Genomic DNA, 23,082 nt, shown 5'->3' on the forward strand with positions numbered 1-23,082 from the left:
CCTCGCGTGGGGCGGGGTGGCCGGTTCCTGTCACGGCCCGGGGGCGGCTGAGCTGCGTGCCGTAGCTTGGCGCCAAAGGTGCCCTGAGGGCAGCGCTTCCCTTCCCTGCAGTGTCCCTCACCCGCAGCCTGTAACTCTTGCTTTGGACTCTTAATAAAGCGTGTGGTGGGAGCATAAACCTGGGGTGAGATGTGTTCGGACTGTCGTTTTAATTTGCTCTGCTAGAAGTCACAAGTACTTTCTGTTGGTGAGACGCTGTCTGGTAGCACGACAGTGAAATCCCCTGTAGGAAGTATTACGTCTTTGGAGTTTTTAACTTAAAGCTATTGTATGTTGTCCTTTAACGTGCTTACTAAAGTAGCTTCTGTTTAATGGCAGATGCCACAGAGGTAAATGTGCTAAAAGTTGTGAATGTACACCTTGGAGTACTTTATCTTAATGTGTTTTTGTAAATTATTAATGACTTCTGAAGCCTAAGTAGTTGAAGTGTGTATGCATGTAGAAATACTTGTAGGGGTACACAAGTCTGCTGTGTAAGGTTAGGAGTACACATGGCAGATAAACATACGCTAGGTGTAGACTCTTGTTCGTGACCCATTTTCTTTGCTGAAAACAGTTTGTTTCTAGTTTTTTGGGGGCCTGTGCGCTAGATGGAAACTGTCGAGGAAGATTCCTCATAATAAAACAGATGCTTTAATTAGAGAGGCTGGTGATTTTTTGTTTGAGGATATTTCCAAGTTTCAGTTAATCTAAGACATAATCTTAGGGCTGTAGAACAGTTCAAAGGCTACATCACAAGTCCTTAGATTCTTCATGTCAATCATAGCTGCTGTAATGTAACCTTTTTGGTATCTAGTGCCAGACTTATCTGAGTAAGCTTTGTAGCTTGTTGGCAGTGCCAACGGTTCACCCTTGTTGCATAATAATGTTTTTTAGTTGTTGCATTTTCTTGCAGATAATTACCAAATCTGTGCTCTCCTGTTTAAGGACAAGACTTTTCTACTATCTGCATTATTTAATGCAGTTACGTTGATGATTGGTGCTAATTTAAATTAATGTATGAACCTGATTGGAAGACAGACCTGCATAAATACAGGCTTGACTATCCTAACCACTAAGCTATTCAACAATATGTTTGCTTTTCTGATCTCTTTTCTCAGATCAGAGATTTTTTCATCTGATGCATACATAGTCCAGCATGAAGGTCACATTGCTGTTTAAACAAACTAGAGACAATTTAGTTACAACACAGTCATAGAGGAACGTTGAAAGACTGGAATTAAAGTCGACCGGTATTAATATATTAGTGTAATTTTCATTATCATAATAAAGCGTGGATACTCTAAGCCTATGATATTTATATTAAGATTTGAAGTATGACATGTGAAATCATTGTCAAAATATGTTTGGAAGGCTATGATTCCCTTAGGAAACAATACAGGAACTTTTTGAGTTTATCGATGTAAGTTGCTATAATCACTATTAAATGATACATAAGGTAAAATCATACCAAAGTTTTCAGGAGATGCTAGCACATGGAAATACACCTAGGTTTAACGCAGACCCTCCGGTTCCTTTAAAAGTTGCAAAAAAAACCCCCAACTTTTTCAAGAGTTGTTCTGAGTTCAAGTATTGTGCTGTTATATCAGGATGTTAAAAAAAAAAAAAAAAAAAAAAAAAAAAAAAAGCAAGGGGATCCTATTATTTCAATTCTAATAATGATCAAAACTGGGTGTTTGATTAAAGATTTAAGTAGTTACTGCTAACTATTTATACCCTGTACTTAAAAATGGTTTTGACCTTGGTTTCACTAGGCATATGAAATTAGTTAGAAGTTGCCATTCTAAATTTCTAGTGATACTGTGCAAGTAGAAATCAGTAGGATGATAGCATTTCTGAAGATCGGGTCTGGGGAAGCAGGTTGTTGGTTTTGGGTTTGTTTTTAAATAGTGGAAAGAAAAAGACATTCTGAAAAAGGCATTCTTTTTCCAGATGTAATGGGTGTGAGAGATGATGGTGCTTATGCTGTCCTCCAAGTATGATTCTGCTGCATGTCACTTCAGTAGGGAAACCTGTTTAATTAGCATTTTCTGGAACTTTGTCCTGGGGTTTTTAGGAATGATTGCAAATCCTTGTGGTAGATACGGTGTATGTTAATTCAGTTTACCTTCTGGTAAATTGCATTGGTGCAGTCCATGCTTTTCTAGTGTAAGTACATCTCCCTTAGGAGCATGCCTCGGTAGAAGTACACTGCTGGCTGCAAGACCTCCATGTTAGGAGGTGTTCTGCAACACCTGTTTTGTGCCTGTTGATTTTGGCCGGCTGATGTTCACTGCTGCAGCAGTAGAAGGGGAATAAAGGCTGGGTCCAGGATCCTTGGGGCAGGACACCAGTCTGAAAGGTGCTGCAATATTTTAAGCCAAACAATCTTTTTTGGACTGCATTCTCTGCTGCTCTGTTGTCTGTAGGCTGTGGTGTGGGACTGTGGCCTTCCCAAGCTGCGTGTTTTTCAGCTCCTCTCCCTCCCCACAGAGCCCATTTTGCACACAGTTCCACCTAAACGCACGTTAGGTGCTGTTACATACCCCTCTGATAGCAGCATGATGTTCGGAGTTTTACAGAACGTATAAAAACTTAAATCTAAGATGGATACAAAAAAGCAGTATGATTTCCTATTGAACAGAAGTAAAATAGCAATAATAATTTGATGTAAATTTTAATTACCGGCTCATTGTATCATCTGGCTAATGATACTGTACAGAATGTGTTGCAGTAATGAAATGTGGAAGTTCAGGAGGCGGTTAGTGCAAAGAAGTCAAAACCCAGCAGAAGCTCTTCCCTATTTACTCAACTGTAGACAAGCACCTCTGTTCATACAGTTGCGTAGGAGCTGTTAGAAGTCTGAAAACATACTCGGATTGCCATAAGAATAACTATAGTAGTCTCAAGACTTTATTTCAGAGCCAGCGATGCTTTTATTGTCTGAAAGAATCCTGTTATAAAGCATTACCCAGCTGTTGTGCTAGCTGAGCTTGATGGAAATGACACAGTTACTGAAGAGTACCCTCTAACACAGTTCAGCAGAGTTGATTTGTAACACTACATGGAGTAGCAGCAGTACTTAAGTAAGAGTGCTGCTTTGAAATGGATATATTGCTTCAATTTTAAATATATTTTATTGTACTGCGTATAGAACTTTGCTTTTGATAGTACTGCTGTGCTATGGCAGTGTGACTAACTGATCTAAAGAGAGCAGCTGAAGAATTTTTCTGGAAAGGGAGGAAAGGGAAATTGTGACACTGCAGACCTTTCTCAGTATGTTCCAGTACTAGCAGTGGAAGAGTATGGGGGGAAGTGTGGGGCATGTTATTACTCAAGGGTTTCCCGACCTTACAGTACTGGTCCTGGGAATGGTCTGCCAAGTAGAAATCAGCTTTCGATTGCCTACTCTTGAGAAATTTTGTGAATGCTAGTATTTGTTGGTTAAAAGTGGCTAGATGTGCATGAGTCTTCTGTTGGAAAGGCCTCATCAGTTGATGCTGTTGGGGCATTTTTGACATATTCTGTAATTTTTGAGTTTGTGTGATTTTTGCTAGGTTTTTAACTTTCTTCCACTAGATGGCCCAAGCATGCTTTCAAGTACCCTGTGAGAACTGAAACTTTTACTTGGTTTCTAAAATAAATTTGTTGTTTTAACTGGTTAAAATTTGACATCATGAAACATACGTAAATTTCTGTGATGCTTTGTTTTCGTTTAAAATACCAACACTTTATATCAACCCAGAGAGTGTTGGTTAATGTAAGTAACACCTAGTAATGAAGGTTATGTCATGTATTATCTTCCCCACCCTTCTTTTTTTCCTTGAGTAGAACATTTCTTATTAAGTGTAGTGCAGTGCTGCTTAGTTTTGCATTGAGATGAGAACTGATCTACTGTCGCTCTGACAGTGTGCTCAGCAGTAGTGTTTCAGAGAGACTCTGAAAAGGTGTCGATCTCAGGCTGAAGTTTGTCCCTAACGTCTCCTGGGAGTGAGACTTGTATTTTGCAGGCCACCATAATAGAATTTTTTTTGCTGCTTGATTTTTCTGCATAGGGTTTTGGTAACAACTGTGCAGTTTATTTCATCAGTATAGATGTCAGTGAGTTCTCAATAGGTGTAGTTGTTAAATGTACAGACTGTAATTTAATTTGCCTATTTTTGTTGTCTAACAGACATCAAGTATAAGCTTGTCATCAAGGCTTTTTTTGTTTGTGGATAAAGACAGAAGGCAGCTCTTGCCATGAGGGTGGTCAGATGCTTGAATGAGGCTGAAGAAGTGTTGGAATGTTCATCCAAAGAGACATTCAAAACCCAGCAGGACCAAGCCCTGCACAGCCCGAGCCTGCTGGGCCAGCTCTGACTGGGAGATCAAACTAGGTGACCTTGAGAGGTCCCGTCCAGCCTCAATTTCTGTAATTGCAAAAGGAGACTCTATTAGTTCCTTTTCTCTACTGGTGTTTAAAACAAAAATAAATATAAGGAAAATGAATTCTTGTCTTTCCTTTTGCTTCTGAGGATCTTGATGTGGTTAGACCACCAGAAAAAAATGTGTGTTGTCTATTTGTGCTTTTTTCCTTATTAAATTGTCTCTCCTCCTGCCAAAAAAAAAAAAAAGGGTGCCCTATAGGAGTGCTCTATTCCTTCATTTCACTGCTGCACTTGCCAAATGCCCTCTCCGTCCTATTACTGTTTTATATCATTACTCCTAGTGTTTCCCTTTAACTGGGATAGTATTTTCTCTATTCCTGTTTCTATTTTGCTCTTTTTCTTTATGGAAGAGAGTCAGCTGTTGTCCCTTCCTCTGCATCTGACTGTGCTCCTTTTTTCCTTCCTTTTCCCATTGTCAGTATTTGTCCTGTTCTGCCACCTTCCTGCTCCTCTTCCCTTTTCTGGCTGGAGACAAATCAACATGTCCATGTGTACTAGAAGGATGGACATAAATGGAGTATTATCTTGGTGAAGGGGATATTGCTGCCTGCAGTCAGTTCTGTAGACAAAGAGGTAATCTGCTCCAGTTCGTGGCTCTGCTGATACACGTTGAAGTTCTGCATTTGCAGTATTTCCGTCTTCCTTTCTAATTTCTTCCAAAGTCAATAGCTTCCAGCTTATTGAGCAATATACCACACAGATTTTACCGGTTGAGCCAGGTGCAGAGAACTTTCTAAACATATTGGTTTTGTGACAGAAGTATATGTTTAAGAAAAGAGATAAAAAACTATCCCATTGGAATTTGTTCCTGAACTGATATACTCTAACTTTGTGTAGAAAATTGGCCTTGCAACTGCTGTTATTAGTAATATAGGCTTAACTTTGCTTGTGATTGGAAACCAAACTGATGAAAGTAATTCCATTCTTAGCATCCTGGTAGTGGAAAACATAGGTATAGGGCTAAAAAGTTAATGATGTTTTTTGGTTAGTAGCATGAGTTAATGGTTTAGCTCTAAATTTTCTTTTTACTGAACAAAGTTAATAGCAAGTGTGAAATAGAGTGGGTTTAAAAAGGTGTTGTAATAGGAAATCTTTGATGCAACAGAAACATAGATGGGTGTCATTTGTCTACATACAGTTTTGTGTGCTCTGTATTATATGGAACTCTGAGCGCTGTAAAAGGGTGATTATCTAAAGATGATGTGAAAGTTTTTCATCTAGCATCTGGGTCACGTCTCAGTCCAACTTAACATGTTTTTAGTAACTGTAGACAGTTGAAGCAGGTAGTAAAGTTTGTTTTCAGGCAGACATTTTAGTTCATATAGCTGATGCAAATAGTACAATAATATATGCCTGTTATGTCATTTTGTAGCTGGGAATACAGAAGTTATTAGGGTGAACAAAATGGAGTGATTGTGATGGACAAGATGTCAGAAGTGTGAGTCATATCTATCTAAGTGCGTTTACATAGTGGTACCTTTTAAATACATACAGGCATTTTGAATAAGTGAATGTAGTGCCCTTGGCTGTGTGTCATAGCAGCCACGATGTAGTACCATTTGAAAGCTGGACAAAGCTGCAGCAGGTTGCGGTATCAGGTAAGAGCCTATAAACCACTTTCTGCTATAAGAAATGTGCATCCAGTTCAGTTTAAATTCAGTTCGATAAAAGTTTGGAGCTGCTATGGTTACAGCATTGTAATACTGAAACCTTCACCCCAGTGTCAGTTCTGTTTGACTGACAAAAATAATTCTAAGATCAAGCTGCTTATTGCAATCAATAAAGCTTGTTCTCATGGCTGAAATACCAACTCCAGTTTTTGAAGTTTTAAGAGTAGTTCAGAAATAATAATTGAAAAAATGACAGCAGCATTTGTATATGTAAGATAGTATTAATGTTGATATTTTTTTCTTTCTATTCCTTTATGTCCTTCACTAGATGTCACTAGTAGATTTGGGAAAGAAGCTTTTAGAAGCTGCACGAGCAGGTCAAGATGACGAAGTTCGCATTTTGATGGCAAATGGAGCGCCTTTTACCACAGATTGGGTAATGAAAACTTTTGCAGTGTTTGGTAAAGCCTCTTACTTTTCTCACCTGAAGAAGAAAATAGGATTATTACAGTTAAGAATTTGTACTGCAAGCCTTGGGAGTTTCTTCTTGGAATTCTGCAGTCACATCATCTAATGTCTAATTTGAAATTAAAGTTGTCTGTTTTTTCATATGACCTCCTAACGATTTTAGTAACAGACTGTGAATGAGCTCATTCGGTGGCTTTTAAGATGAACTCTGGAATGATTAATGAAAGGAAGCAGCAATCATCCTCCTAGTTACTGTGTTTATGCATTTAGTATGGTAAGAGGTCTGAATTAAGAAAGCAGTCCCAACTACTTAATACGTGCAGCTGAGAATTCCCTGACATAGGGGCTCTGAGTTGTCTTTTGGCAGTGCCTATTTTTGAATAGGTTTTATAGGGAGGTCAGGCACCTAAAATTCTAGGGTATTTACAAGCCCTTAAGAGCCTTAATCTACTTAGTGACCTAACTTTCAAGTTGTCTCTGTTTGGAGCAGGAGATTGGACTTAAACAACTTCCAGAGGTCCCCTCCAATGTTAGTGTGGCATGTTGACCAACACTAAAAATGGGGTTAGGCCCCTTGAAACATCACACCTCGAAAAGACAGAAAAAACATAGCACAGACCTCAAAAAGTCATTTCTAGTGTGCTGGTTTTAATGTGTTCTGATTATTGGGGGGAAAAAAAATGGAACTTTTTTTTTTTTCCTCTTCATGCTCTGTAAAAGCCCTGACAGCTTCTTTCCTTGAGACTGCAAGGGAAAATGATTTTGAAGTGGTGGCCTGACACCTGAGTTTGATAGCTCCAGAATAAGAAGAAATACTTCATACTGACATCTGTTAAAACTCCACTTTTTCTGTTCCATTACAGTTGGGAACATCTCCACTTCATCTAGCAGCACAGTACGGACATTACTCAACAACAGAAGTGTTGCTGCGAGCAGGTGTAAGTCGGGATGCCAGAACCAAAGTGGACAGAACTCCATTACACATGGCAGCATCAGAAGGCCATGCCAGCATAGTAGAAGTCTTACTTAAGGTAAGACTTAAGGTACTGCTGAAACAAGGTCTGAGGTGGGGATGTTACAATTGTTTATGATCAAATGTCCTTTTAGTCATGAAACTAACATTGAAATTAAATGAATTGCATTGGGTGCTTTGTTTTCCTGTTAAACCGTAATTTCGTTTAGAGTGAAAGACATGTTTTCAGGTAAATTACTTATTGCTGTTTCAAAATAAGACTACTTCCTAATTTGACATTGTGTGAGTAACAACTTTTAGAAGCAAGACTAGCTATGTTTTAGGGATTCTTTAATCCTTCAAGGTAAATAATTTATTTCGTAGTTAGATTGAAGTACTTGTAATAAATCTGTAAATGTAAGATAACAGGACATTACTGCTGGAGAAAGACAATTCTGGGCTCCATTCTGTGACTGGCATTATTTAATTCAGATACTTCTAATGACATAGCTTATGCAATGATCTTGTTTGTAGCACGGTGCTGATGTCAACGCGAAGGACATGCTCAAAATGACTGCACTTCACTGGGCTACTGAACATAACCACCAAGAAGTTGTAGAACTCTTAATAAAGTACGGAGCAGATGTTCATGCTCAGAGTAAATTTTGCAAAACGGCATTAGATATTGCAGTAGACAATGGAAATGAAGACCTTGCAGAAATATTACAGGTAACTTTTGATTCATGATGTTAAGGGAACTTACAGCAAAGTTCTTGTTTACGCGTGGGATAAACTAAGCTTTTAATATACCAGCTGTGAGACCATGTATTGACTGATAATGCTAAACTCCAGTTTAGTTCATGACATGGAAATGAGATCATGTTAGTAAACATCAGTTGGCCGAGGAGTATTTTCACCACCTCCAAATTCAAGGATAAGTGTTCTTTATTTTCTTAAATTTGTTGTAGTACACAGAACTAGAAGGAGTCTTCACAAGCAAGGTATAAAACTTAACTCCCTACTCTGCCACTATACCCTAGTGTTCAATGAGCTTCATATATGAATGTTATTTTCCTAACAATTGGAGTTCAGGAGAAGAGAGAAGAGATGGCACTTTTTCAAGTGTTAGAAAAACTAGGATTGAATTGTTGGAGAAGTGATTGGGATCAAGGTTATAATAGATACTTCCATGGAAATGTGTGCTTACTGTTCAATAGGGTTCTTAAAGGCAAATTAAGGGCTGAGCATTATTGAGAAAAGAGTAGAAAGCAAATGAAAAATACTATTATGCCGCTGTATAAATCTGTTGTTCCCCTACATCTTGAATTGTATGAACTTCTGTTCTGTTCCTTTCTCCTCCTCTTCATTGCAGAAAGGATATAGTAAATAAAAGTCAATAATAATTCAGACAGACAAAAAAAAAGAACGCCATCTACAATTCATGGCAATTACTAAACTGTCATAGCTGATGTTCATGGCATGTAGCTGCCACAGCAGTCTTGGTTCTTCAGGCCTTTGTTGTAGATACTTGAACTTGCTCATCTACAAAAGGGCTTTCTCTTTATATGGTCCTCTTTGTTTTCACAAATGTTAAGGAGAGGTAGCAGTGTGTCATTCTCTCACTGCAGCAGACCTTTTGTCTTTAGATTTCAGCCCCAAAAAAATGTTCCTCATGTATTTACAGAGAGCACAAGATGTGACACAATGTGTGTATGTTGCATGAGTATAATGAGGGAGATCCTCCCTGTTTGAGTGGAATGTGCAATAATTCTAGTTCTTACAAGGTAGGTAAGTTCTTTATACCTACAATTGGGATGATGTTACTACTTTTGTCTCCTAGATTGCAATGCAGAACCAAATCAATACGAATCCAGAGAGTCCGGACACTGTGACAATACATGCAGCAACACCGCAGTTCATCATTGGACCTGGAGGGGTGGTGAACCTAACAGGTCTGGTATCTTCTGCAAATACATCAAATGGAACAGGTATTTAGATGCCTATAGGATAGCTACTGGGATTTTATACTTTAATTGATTTTCACCATTTAGTGAAAAGGCTTAAGGAAAAACAGTGGTAAGAATAGAGTAGCTACCATGTTCCTCCTCAGTGTTTTTTGTGTTGGAAATATCTAGGTACTTAAAAACAACAGCCTTCACAGAGATAAATTACCAGAAGTTATATTTGCTTAACAAACTTGATTTCAGAACAGTACTTTGGTATAGCAGAATGTTGCTGAGTATGGAGTGTGTGTTAGAAGCTTTGGTGCAATAATAATAATAAAAGGGCCTTCACTGGTTTTAAATTTACAAGCTAACTTTATTTTTCATCCTACTAGATGAAACAGGAGTGTCTGCTGTACAGTTTGGAAATTCATCGACGTCAGTATTAGCCACGTTGGCAGCTTTAGCAGAAGCATCAGCTCCACTGTCTAATTCCTCAGAAACACCAGGTTAGAAAGCAAAATTATTTGACCTCATTTAAAAAACTAACAGTACATAACTAGCGCTTCTGGAGATGCAGTTCATATAGAAATGAGATTACAATCTTCCTTCTTTTTTTCAGCATGAACAACATTTTTCCTTTATTTTCACCTGGAAGGTAGCCAGATTCATATGTACAATTATTTCTTAATAAGATTTCTGACCACAACTGGTATTTCTGTGCCTAATGTGAGTAGCATTCATCTTGCTGAAAGCAAGCATAATTCAGGAGGTTGAATTCACATCTTAGTCTACATACAGTCTAATTGCATTCTGTGGGAGAATGTTTTCTTTGAATGCTCCTTTCTGTTAAATATTGGGAAATGGCCCCCAGTGTTGTTTGCGCGCATTTCGTCATCAGTTTTCTTAATCTTTCACTCAAAAGGCACAAGAATATTTGGTGATCTTAATATGCAGTTTGCCCATTAGAATGTCTATGGGTCTCCTTTCCAACACTGAGGCATTCTGTTTGCATTTATTACAATGTGTAGTGATTAGTATGTCCCACTTCAGGCTGGTAGCTGTCATGGCACTTCAGGTAAATGTAAGCCTAGCAATACATTATTGTTCTCCCAGGAAGAAGCAGCCTGCATCCCTCACTGCAGCTGTATGCATGCTCCTTTATTCCGTAAGGCCATGACAAGAAGCCAGAAAGGCACAAGGAATTCCATTGCCCCTAGTTCCAAAGTCTTGCATTCCTCTTTCTTAACACAAAACCCCTTCACCCCTGCCCCCTGGATCTTTGCCAGGTACTGCTTTATCTGAAAAAACCTTTGCTCAAGGTTCCATGCTTTTGAAAGTTGCCCTGGGTATCCTTCTCTATTCTTTCTGAATAATGTGGTGCTTGCTTTATGTACAGTTTCACTTCTGTTCATTTCAATATGCAAAGTAAAGAAATGGCAGTTGGGAGTCTTCTAATCAAAGTGGATTATAAAGACTAGTCATTACCATTAACAGGTTTGAGAAAGAGATACAAGCACAGAAAAGAACTTTTATAATTTAAGCAAATTGTAATAACATCTACAATAAAGTTAAAATGTGATCAAAAGCTTCTGAATTATTGAAAGTTACTTTACAAGAGGATGCCACTAAACTGTTTCAGACCGTATTTTCCAATTACGGTGTGTGTTATTATCTTGTCACTGCATAAAAAAATGAGGTAAAACTAGCATTTAGGAGGTCAAGTGCTATGTTAATTCTTTGATAGCTAGCTTTGGGACATAAAAATCCCTGGGTTTTGTCTCTGAAGTAGGCTATATGGTGTACTTGAATAAAAGCTTCTGTTATTCTGGGAGTCCCAAAAGGTGTTTTGGTGGAGACTTGGCTTTCTGAAGAGAGCTGTAAAGTATTTCATGCATATTTTATTTGCTCAGTGCTGTTTTGCATACATTGCTCCCCAGTTTTCTCAGGCAGTGTGATATGTCTGTAGCTACTGGAGTTTTACAGTAGGCTAGATAGTTTTATTGTTGATTTAGTATTTATAGTACTTACTATACTGACACATAGCACTATAGCCTTATTCCCAAGTTAGCTTGAGATTTTGAGGGATGTGATGTGTAGCAAGATGAGCCTAACTTCAAAGCCAATGACTGGAGATCACTATGGAGAGCAGCAACCCTCTGTCGATCAAGGATTTATGATGCTTCTGGTAACGTGAATTTTTCTGAACACAGTTCTAAAGAAATTAATTTATTTTGCTTTTTTGTCAGTGATGGTCAGTATGATAAATTTTACAGAACTGAGATACTTCACGCAGCCGAAGTCTTTGGTACTTAAAAATTCTCATGGAATTCAGCTCTACAGATGACATAATTTTTAAGGACACAGTTTTCCCTGAAAATACAGAAGAGTTCTGTACTCTCAGACTTGCTGGCATGACAACTGCATGCCAACATATGCCTGAGGTTTCATCTCTAAGTATTTTGAAGTCCTGCAGGATTTCTTCTTAATACAGCTCTTTTCTTCTACTACTTCTCAAAGCTGTACCTAAGTACAGCTATAGTATTTTATGACATTTAACTATTGCAAGTGAAGTGGATGATTCAAAACCAGAATACAGTGCCTTTCATTACAGAAGAAGCTGCTGATGTTTTCAATCAATTATTCGGTGAAACGCAGATGTAATTGTGGGAGAGAGAAATTCAAGAAAGGATTGCATGGGATTACAGAGCATTGAATGTGTCTCTGGACTCAGTGGTAGACAGACTTTGGTAACTAACAGAGCATTCTCCTGTTTCATGGCCCTACCCTTGCAGTGGTGCAGCATAACTTAACATTACATGTCAGTAAACCACTGTAGATAAAAATTGTTAAGAGAGGAGGCAGGAGATGGCAGGTCAGAAGGAACAAGCTTGAAGTCTTGATGCAGTAGCTTCCCACCTTCAGTAATGCAGTATGCATCATACCTCACCCTCCTGTTTATTTCAGTTCTTCTGCTTTGATTTTTATGCAGATGCATGGGCAATCTTGCAGAATCTTACTGTCTGCAAATTATTTCCTGGGTTCTTACACCTTTAATAGTTTATGAAGTGTGAAGAATACAAAAGCAGCTTTTTGTCATCTGTGCATCAGTAGTATATGTGTTCAACAAAAATAAAAAAAAACAATGAGAAAAAAAAACCCCTTCTCTTTGTGCTCATCTTGTGAAAGATCCATTTATAAATACTCTCAAGAACTGTAGGATTGATAATTTTGGTTTGGGCTCTTAGCTTGTATTTAGCCTCCTGTATTTAAGACTGTATAAACTTGGACAAAGCACCTATGTAGGTTCTGCCTCTTTTATTGTGTCTATCTGGGTTTTTCTCCTCTTTCCAAGTTAATTCTACCCTGATCTCTGCCCCCTAGTTCCTCATGTCTTACAGTTAAATACACATCAATTTTGCAAGACTGAAGAAAGAAAGGTGCTTTTTACTGGAGCTGAATAGAATCATGCTTTTTTTATATTGTTGCTCAAATGAAGTTTATATGAGGACATGAATGTTACGCATAAATGTGGTGCATAATGTATGTATGGACTCAGAGTTGGATTAGAGAAAAATCTGGTTTAAGATTTGTATTTGGAGTGCAGTATTTGGTGTGCTTATGTTGGAATTAGGTGTATGTCTTACTGCATGTGCAGGTGTTCTCCCGCTGCACACACTGCAGAAGAATATAATGCATGTTAATAGAACTTCTTGAAAACAATACTTCTGCTGTTTTAAATGTCTTCAGCTTTCCTTCAGCACATGAAGTAGTGTGGTAACTAGTGATGATATGGATATAGATGCAGAAGGAGAGTGAGGGAGGAATAAGGACTGTATTTATTTGGGATATTCTTCTTTTATATAGAATAACTTCTTTTTAGACAAAATCTCCTTTTTCCTTTCAAGGTCTGAAGAAGTCCTAATAATGTTTCCTTCCAGAACTAAAACCCTAACGTTGAGTTTGAAAAGATAAGAGCCATTTGCCACAGCAGCTAGTATTGGCACTTGCAACTTGGATTTTTTGGTGACAGTGGTCTTTCTTACTGCTGCGTCTGTACTTGGAAGCCAAATCAAGTTCAATATAACACCAGTTATTCATGTAGGACTTACTGTTTTGGTTTACTGAATAAACACTGAATATTTAAGCAGTGCTGTAGGACAGTAATCTCTGAACATAAAGATCTTCAAAAGGCAATGACTGCAGTCATTATCTGAACTACAGAGTGATTTTTGTGTGTGTTATACTGTAATTACCTTAAAAGATGAAAGCTTCAGGGTTTTATCTACCTTCTCTCATCTCAAGCATCACAACACAGTCTATAGGGTTTTAATTTCATCTCTGTAGATAGAAAGCACTCTAATATCTGTTATTTAAATCAAAGGCTTTGCTTTTACCCTGACAAATTGAAAATAAAGTACAGAGTTAGTGTGCTTGAAATTCTTTGATTGTGCAGCTAGTGATCTTGCTTTTTGTTTCAGTATCTTCTTGTTTTAAAAAAAAAAAAAGGTGGTGCGAGACCGCAGATACAGTGTACAGTGGAAGCTGTGATATGTGTTGTAGTTCTGAATGCAGTCTTTCCCTTGCTTACCTTGACTAACAGTTGTAATATAGAACTGTGACAGTTCATGCTGTATACTCATTACCGAATCATGAATTTGAAGTATTTAGCTGAGCTGGGTTTTTTTTTATTTTTACTTTTACCTATAAAATTATATACATACAATGTTTATTTTACTTTTTTAGCTTTATCTTTCTCCTTTGTAAAAATGTCAGCTCTGCAGAACTTTTCCTTTAGTCTGTTTCATGCTTTGTATAATAAATAAAGTTGTGGTTGTGTTTGAAGTACCCATGTAGTACAGACAAAACTTTTAAGATTCTCTAGAGGTCCTTCAGTCTGTTACTCTCTTGAAGACCATTATGGTAAGCAGAGAAATCAGGGCTGGGTCCTGAGGTACACCTGGCAAGGCACTGGTTGAGAAGTAGCTTCAAGCTAGTATTTCAAGTTTTTTGGTTTTTTTGGTTTTTTTGCTTTTTGTTTTTTTTAATTCTGCTATTAGTATAGCTTAGTCCAGATTGTGTACAATGGAAAAGTTGTTTGTGTTCTTAAAACCAACTTTTGTTCTTGCTGCCATGTCAACACTGAACCCAAAACATTAGTTTTGAGTGGGGTGTATCTATTAAGAAACATGCTAAATAAAAGAATTATTATATTGAGCAAGGCAAACCAGGACAGAGTTGCATGTAAGTTTCAAAATGTTAGTGGTTTATGTTGGCCTGTTGAAAGATTTCTATTAACAATATAATGTCTAGTAACACATTAATTTGGGGATCAAATGTTAAAAGACATGGAAGAAATTTTTTTCCAGAATTTTGTACCAAAATGCATTTGAAATCATAAAGCTTTAATTTATAAATTGACTTAATGCCTTTACTAATCTGTTGATAGTTGTGGCCACAGAAGAGGTGGTGACTGCAGAATCTGTGGATGGCGCTATTCAGCAAGTTGTCAGTTCTGGAGGTCAGCAAGTTATTACTATAGTTACAGATGGCATTCAGCTTGGTAATCTGCACTCGATTCCAACCAGTGGAATAGGGCAACCAATCATTGTGACCATGCCAGATGGACAGCAAGGTGAGTGGAAACTTGTACGGTTTGAGTTTGAGGAACTTGTTAGGTGCAAATAGCTTGGACAATTTTGTGTCATTATCAATTTAAATACATCTTTGAATTCTTATACTGCAAAAGGCTCAGAGACATGAGCCACTTTGGTTCAAGGAGTTTACCACGTGTAAGCTGAGTCTCTGCATTAGGAGAAAGAATGGAAGAATTTCTAAACTGTATGGAAGAGAAATGGGACATTTAAGGGAAAAATTATAACTACTTGTGTTGCCTTCAATAAACTTGATTCTTGCAAACTTGTTACAAAAACTAGAAGATGGAGTAATGAGCCTTCTTCCAATACTTATGCTGTTGCATTGCTAGAAAAATTGTGGGGAGGTGAAATTTGGATTTAGAAATCTGACACATGAAGCAAGCTGTGCAAGTCTCATGGAGTGTGTTCTTAACAGAACAAAAAGCCAAGTCTTAGATTCTTGAGGTTTTAGAGGACCAGTGGCAGAACCAGTGAAGCCAGGGTGACAGAGGTTGTCCTGTTGGGCCTATGTACTTTGTTTGTGGAAGCTGCTAGTGAATTAAGTGCTGTTTTGTGACATGCATGTGTTTTGGGTGGTTTCTTTTAAAGATGCTCTGCCACTACTATTTAGACAAAAATGATTCCTTCTCTGGTTTCTTCCTGAGGAGCTTGAAGAGTTGTACACTGGAGACAAATGATGTCATTTGCAGTCTGTCTGAACAAGTACAGCTCATTATGAGAAAGCATGAATGTGTGTAGGTAGTAATTGAAGTGACAGTCACAGCATTTAAATAAGTCAGAAAATTGCATGAGTAAATTAGGGTATGAATTTCTTTAGATCCCTAATTTTTTCCTCCAAGGTTAATAACTACTGGGTTTTCAGATTATCTAATGAGTTCTAATTAATCAAAATCAAAAGCCAGTTTTGTATTTAGTATTTGCTTAAGAAACATTATAAAGGAGATGGTCTGCTACATAAGTTACAGGAATGACAGACTAGTAACTGCTGCAGTTCACTGTCTTTACTCTCTGAAAAACAGCAGTGATACGCCACAGTGACAGCTAACTGTTGTAGACCTTAGCAATAAAGACTTTTAAAATTCTTTAGTACAGCTAAAGTTTTTAGTAAGTTTTCCCTGTATTGACTTTGTAATGCACTTTATTATATAGCCCTGTTTTCATAAGGAAAAGTCTTCGCATTTTATTGCTGTTAATAAAATTACTTAACTATATGAATTTTATGTAGTGCAAATTTTGTTTGAAGTAAATGTATTTATATTTACAAATACGTTTTCAGTATTAACAGTTCCAGCAACAGACATTGCTGAAGAAACTGTGATAAGCGAAGAACCGCCAGTGAAGAGACAGTGCATTGAGATTGTTGAAAATCGTGTGGAGTCTGCAGAAATAGAAGTAAGGAGTATGTTACGTGATATGTGTTAACCAGAGCGTTCAGCACTGAGTATCTAGTTGTGGGTATTTTGTGTCATTCTAGAGTTTAATTTCTGTGTTACCACAGAGCAAAGTGTGTGAAACAACCTGTTCAGTCTCCCATGTTACTGGAATTCATCACAAAGTTGTTGTAAAAAGAATATAGGAGGGCTATTTGCTTCATCCTCTGGTCGTGCACATAAAAGTGACACTTGTTTAAGTATTTGATAACTTAATTTTTTTGTTTTTCCTTCAAGATCACTAGCTAGTTTTTAAGACTAGGTACCAATATATTATCGAGCAACTTTACTCTTTCCGGTAGCAGTGAATGAGAGTACTGTACCCTCATCTTTCTGTTACGACCATATGTTTGTCCTGATTGTGAGATAATATTTTTAGCAATGTTTCCTTTCCATTCATGATATCTAGATAACTGTTAATGGAAATGTGAAACAGTAAGATTCTGTGTTTGTCAATTTTTATCTGTCTTTTTTTTTAATTCTGGAGCAGTTTATTATTACACATCTTTGCACCATCCCGGTTTTTTTAAATTATAGTGCAGAAGACCTAACAACATTGAGAGTGCTTTTCTTTTTATGTATGACAAATAGATGTAGCTGTTACTTTAAAATTACAGGGTTTTTTTTATATTAACCACAATAGGTCAACCATCTCATTCGTTCTTCTGTTACTTCTAACTGTGCTGACCGGTCTTGGTCAAAAGTTTATGAAAATTGCTGTCTGCCTTGACTAGGCTGTAAGTTCTCATTTTGTCAACTCCATCATATTTCATTTATCAAAGGTTGTATTCCCCAACTTCTGTTTATGTTATCAAATTGTGCCTAATTGAATACTTTTTTATTGTACAGTATGTGCTATATGTTATCCATCCATGTCTAATAACAATAATTACCACCTTTCATCACTTGCTTTCCCTGTCCCTAAGTTGTCACATCAAATATTTTTGGCCTTTGCAGCTTTATGGTCATTACAGATTATCATGACAGTTGAAATTTTCTTGCTGCATTTTTTAAAATGTATTACTGTTACAATAAAAGCATTTCTTTTGTTCACACTTTTAAACATCTGCCTGAATTATTCCTAAAGGAAATTACGTTTCCTTAAGTATTTTAATAATTCTGTTAGGTAAAGGAAAAAAAAAACCCCTCTAGATTGGTTAAGGAATAAATTGACCTGTTCCTAATTACAGATAGTTGGTATAACAGTACAAATAATTCTTTTAAGGGGATTGCCAGTTTCAATTCTATTTTAAACGCGCCTCAAATATTGAAAGAAGTTGGTTTAAATTAGTTACTTTATCTTTACTTTAAAGTGCAAGTTTTAATGACTGACTTTGTCCCTGCCTGTACAACTGGAAATGCGCGTGCAGACCTCTGCCTCTGTGTGGAGGCCAGTTGACTTCAGGAGCCTTATTGTGGCTCACAGGGGTATGGTGCTACCTCACTTTGGAACAGGGACATTAAAGAAGTGCACGTAAAGTTGGCTCACTTCAAACTTCATCACAGAAAGTGGTAGATACTTGAATTTGGAGGGAATGGGACCCCTCTCTCATGAAAATATTTTTTAATGTAGAAAACCTTTATTGTTTGGTTTCTTTGCCTCATATTGACTCCTTTATTTCATTTTAAAGGCTTGAATCAATCAAGGCTAAGAGTGCTTTCTTCAGCTGTTTTAAATTCATAGTGTATGAACACTTAACTGTAGTTTGAAAGTTTTTAAGTTGAACATCTTCCCATTCATGTGAGGTGACAAACTTTCCTGTGAAAGTATTGTGAACGACTAAAGCTGTAGTGGTGGTTTTTAATTTTTCTCTTTTGGGTCTGTTAAGTTCAAACATTTCAGCTCATTTTGAAGAGTAACAGCAAATTTCCTAAACAGTTTGGTATTTTAAGCATAGGATGGCAGCAAAAAAACCCCTGTCTCACAGATACCGTTTTTCATTTTCATGCATAATTCATTAACATACAGTGACTTTCATTTTCATTCTATAATTTGACTGGTTTTCCCATGTTGCATGTTTGAATGGTGACACGCATTAGAACCAGGACATCATTTCATTAGACTAAAAAAAAAAATTGTAAATGTATTATATTAGTGAATTCATATCCCTGATTTTTCTGTTGTTAAAAAGAATGCTTGGTTTGGTTATTTTAGTTATGGGTGCCCCTATTGTCAATATGTAGACTATTAAGAAAAGTTACATGTAATGAAGAAAATTTCCTGATAAAATACAGGATCCTGAGTGATCTTAAGAAATGTTCTAATTTGATTTTTAGCTGGGTAGGTTTTTATACTGATACAAAAGGACTTCAGATAATTTAGAACACTTTCAGTTGTGTTCTGAAAAATACCTGAAGAACACTTTCTGGATTTGATGAAATTAATAGACCAGATATAGTCTAGATGTCAAATTTAAAGAACCAATTTTCACTGTTCAGTCCACTGTAGATCTGCATTGCTCTTCTAGAAGCACTAGTTTCTTTCCACTGCCTAATTAGACAGTATACTTGGCCTCAATTCCTTAACTCATTTTGTTTATGTGAGGACTATGACTAAAAACTACACCTATTAGTTGCTTTGAATTGCTAGTCTGTCTGGTAGATACTAGTTTTATTTTCTTGTGTCTGCCACTGAGACTTACTTTTTTTCCTTTTTTTTTTCTATCCTTTCCTTAATGTGCTATACTCCTTATGGGTACATGGTGCTCTTTCTTCTGTGGGAAATACTCGTAAGATGTGGTCTGAGAACTTCTCCACCCCTAAGTGTTTGCAGTCTGCATGCACTCCATAGCTTTTTGTAATGCGTTGCAGAACCACTGGTCAGTGAGCTACTGGTGGTTCTTATTCTTCTGCAGCCCAGTAGACAGAGCAGCTTTGCTTCTTGCCAAGGGTAGATTGCTGATGGGTTTTTTTATGTGACAGATAGATAACACCCATCTCAGGATATCCCCGAGCTGAGTGCCCTCAAGAGGGAAGGGTTGCTTTCCACATGTAGCAGGATCAACTGATCTGACTGCTTCCCTGAGAATTGTCTTGTAGCTCTTTTCACCAACTTTTTACTCCAGGAGGCTGTTTTACATAAGCTGTTGGCTCCCCTTAAACCACATAAATAACTTACAGAAATAGCAGTATGTTTTGGTTGGACTGGTGCTGGAAAATCATTGGTGTATATCAGATCCTTTGAGATGTAGGCTCTACCGTTCATTTGGCATTCGTCATTCTAGTTGCTACATGGGTTGTCCATTCATAAAGTTGCTTAAAAAGCAGAATTCAAATTTTCAGAGGTGGAAGCTGAGCTTCCTTTTCATATATGTCAGCAAGATCAGATGAGCTATCATTTTATCGGCATATGCTCCAATTGAAGCAAACCCTAGCTAACTTCCTTCAGCTCTTAAAGCCCTATGTAAAATCATGTTACACTTAATGGAGTTTGTTCTGTTCTGTATTATAGCTAGTCTTATAACCTGTTAATAACATCTCTCCTTCACCTGTTGTTTTTGCTATACAGATGCTGCTGTTAGCAATGATCTCATCACCTATGTCATTATATTCCAGCACATTCAGCACAGCATGTGACTGCTAAATGTGACTGTGACAAGTACTGAGAACAGTAGCAAGTAGAAGGGAGGCAGAGTATTTTGTATTTTCAGGCTCTGACCATGAAAATATGTGAGTGCATCAAAGAGGTGAAGAATAGGGATGCTGTTATGGGGATGTGGGGGATGAAACTCTTAACAACTGTTTGAGGTAATAAATGGGAATGTGATACTGAACTACTGGGATGGGAATAAGGTGAAATGGCAACTTACTTTCACTGGGCCTCAGTTTTTGATAAGAGTTTTGTTTTCCTGGGAGATTGCTCGCTTGTCTGGCAACCTCCCTCCTGTGGCTACTTAACAACTACAGTGGAAAGAATGATTTGAAATTAAATACCACCTTATTCATAAAAGTATGATGCACTTTAATGAAATGGTATTTGGTTGAAGATCAAAACAAAACTCTTTTCCAGGAAAATTGCTTTTTCAATTGGGCTCAGTGCAGCATCAAACAAAATGACAGTACCTACGTCACTGGAGATAGAAATACATTCTCCTTAGTTCCTAAGGCAGCTTCATAGGAAGTGGCATTTCCCCATATTATTTTGCTTGGAAACCGTTTTATAGACATCCCCAACAAACTTCAATGCAGGATGGAGCATTAAGTTACTCCTTTTGAATTGAAAAAACTTATCTAGCTAAATGCCTGTTAATTCATAAAAATGTGCTGTCCTTTGGGATGCAATTATACCTCTGGATTGCACAGTATCAATTGCTTCGGATCACTTCACTTAGAAACCAGTTCTATGTCTATTTCAGTTACTGGGCAGCTGTCACTTCCCAGTGCAAACTGTTGTTAGGTAACAGTTTTTCATTACACTGTCTGATTAGAAGTACAACAGAAAGGGACAATCCTGTTAGACTGGATTCCAATTTAAAAACATAACAAGGGGAATTGAATCATTGGAGAAGTGTTAATATATTATGGTAGTATTTGATCACCATGCTTCCATTTCTTTATTTCACTTTTTCCATGAAAATGTGCTTGGTATCTTTGCAGCTAAAGAAACTTGCATTTCCTATATTTACAGTTCAAGCTGTATTGTAGGGAGTTGTCTGCTGTGATAGTTCATGTCCAGTTTACACGGCAGCATTCATATAGCTTTGCCAGAGTAAGAACCAAACAGTTTCTACCTGATACCCTAACACTTGGTATTGCATGTAAAGGAAAAGTATTTGCCATTTTAACTTGCGTTTGATACATACTTGACAAAATATTGCTGGTTCTGTTTCTAATAGGAAAGAGAAACTCTTCAGAAACAGCTGGATGAGGCAAACAGAGAAGCACAAAAATATCGTCAGCAGCTTCTAAAGAAAGAACAAGAAGCAGAGGCCTATCGGCAGAAGTTAGAGGCAATGAACCGCCTCCAGACTAATAAAGAAGCTGTTTAATAAAAAATGAACATACTGCAAAGCCTGTTACTTTCAAAAACCTGCAGTACAATCTTGAACTGTACGCTATATAGGTACAGACACAGGATTACATGATAGAGAAGATGCTACAAGTTGATAACTGGACTTACGCCGTGAGCTCTGATGAATTTCTTGTAACATAAAAACTCTGAAATTTAGAAATTGTGAAAAGTATTTAAAATGAAATACTGTAAATAGTTGTTTTTTTTACAGTTTCAAAATGAGTTGATAAATCTTTTTGAAGGGATCCAGAAACACGGGAAGCCAATGTTTTTGTGAAATTTTTGATTTTAGTATGAATCTAACTTCTGAAAAACAGAACAGTTTTAAGGGTGATGTTGATTTAAGCTGACATCTTGAAGACGAATTATGTGACAAAATTAATTAACAGTTATTTCTACATGGTAACAACTTAAACTTCTCTGAATAAGACATTTCCAGGTGGAAATCTTTGTACAGCTTTAAGTAGTTGTCTCAGATTTTCTGAAAACCATTTTTGGTTGGTTTTTTTTTTTAATTTTAGGTGGTGAAATTTTTATATTTAATTTCAGATATATCCAAGTAGACTTACATGTATATGAAGCTAATATTTTTTAAACTTTTCAGTTTGTACATATGCTGCATGTTTTTATAATTTCTACACAAACATCTTGCATAGGTATTTTTCAGCAAAGATGAGAAAAATTATGAGAAAAATGTTTAGCCTATAGGTCATTTGAAGTAAGCTAGCAGCCAGTTTTATTGTGGATGGTATATTTCTTGGAAGAATGTAATTTGTAACTAAAAAGAACAAAAAAAATCTGAATTTACATATTAGACACAATTCAAATTTTGATAGTGGAGGCATTGAAACTTCACTTTGTGTGTCTTACGATTTTCCTGTACAAACATTTTAAAGTTCAGTAATGAATAGAAAAGAATGTCTCCACTGAAACACAAATAGTAGTTCTTTTAGAATATTCCTATTGATCTCTTTTTCCCCAATAGCCTTGAAATTATTTCAGTGATACATTTTTTCTAAATGGACTTTTGCATTTTAATTATGCAATTGGACAAGTAATTTTTTTATGTTGTAGTGATGCTGTTATTACCTGGCATCATTGTTCTTCACTGTGATACGGTGTCTGTGTGTGTCTGTGCAGTGATCTATTATCCTTAGGGTTTATATAGCACATTACATCTTCAGAGCATTGTAAAATCTTTTAAAGAACCCTTACTGTACTGCCTGAGGCAGGTAAGTGAGTGTTATTGTCTCAATTTTATAACTGGTATAAGTGCAACACAGGGAGTGTTAAATGACTGGCCCAAGACCACGTGAATATGTGGTAGTCCTGGGAACAGATCTCAGGAGTTTCTGGCTTCTAGTCCTGTGCTTAGACTGAGCTGCCTTAAGATTGTTCAGTGCTGTGTTACATTAAATTTTGAACTACTGTGCAGATTTCCTTTTTTGTAAGATAAAACTCTTTGTGCTTTGCTTTGTTGTTCCATGTTTCACTGCTTTTATGGAATTGTTTATATAAAATTAAGCAAAAAGTCTAGTTCAC

General features: G+C 37.0%; 1 protein-coding gene across 4 annotated transcripts; it reads left to right on the forward strand.

Moving 5' to 3' along the window:
• Window positions 1-221: 221 nt before the first annotated feature.
• On the forward strand, window positions 222-22,980 carry GABPB1 (GA binding protein transcription factor subunit beta 1). 4 transcript variants are annotated; one of them, XM_035899336.1, is made up of 9 exons: window positions 222-292; window positions 6,408-6,515; window positions 7,411-7,578; window positions 8,034-8,228; window positions 9,340-9,487; window positions 9,838-9,951; window positions 14,892-15,077; window positions 16,376-16,491; window positions 21,365-22,980. In XM_035899336.1, exons 2-9 carry the CDS (start codon window positions 6,408-6,410, stop codon window positions 21,515-21,517), a joined length of 1,188 nt encoding a protein of 395 aa, XP_035755229.1. In that variant the 5' UTR covers window positions 222-292; the 3' UTR covers window positions 21,518-22,980. The 4 variants fall into 4 exon arrangements, with proteins under 4 accessions (XP_035755229.1, XP_035755230.1, XP_009642329.1 ...); XM_035899337.1 differs by lacking the exons at window positions 222-292; window positions 21,365-22,980 and adding exons at window positions 5,584-6,067; window positions 20,038-21,321; XM_009644034.2 differs by lacking the exon at window positions 222-292 and adding an exon at window positions 5,586-6,067.
• Window positions 22,981-23,082: the final 102 nt, after the last annotated feature.

Source organism: Egretta garzetta, unplaced genomic scaffold, assembly GCF_000687185.1.
Source record: "Egretta garzetta isolate BGI_Z169 unplaced genomic scaffold, ASM68718v1 scaffold287, whole genome shotgun sequence".
Lineage (NCBI taxonomy): Eukaryota > Metazoa > Chordata > Aves > Pelecaniformes > Ardeidae > Egretta > Egretta garzetta.

Bases quoted from the DNA above. Each gene is read 5' to 3' on its own strand.
- GABPB1 (XM_035899336.1), top strand. From the start codon at position 6,408: ATGTCACTAGTAGATTTGGGAAAGAAGCTTTTAGAAGCTGCACGAGCA. The intron at 6,516-7,410 runs GTAATGAAAACT...GTTCCATTACAG, and splicing joins CGCCTTTTACCACAGATTGG to TTGGGAACATCTCCACTTCA. The intron at 9,952-14,891 runs GTTAGAAAGCAA...ATCTGTTGATAG, and splicing joins TAATTCCTCAGAAACACCAG to TTGTGGCCACAGAAGAGGTG.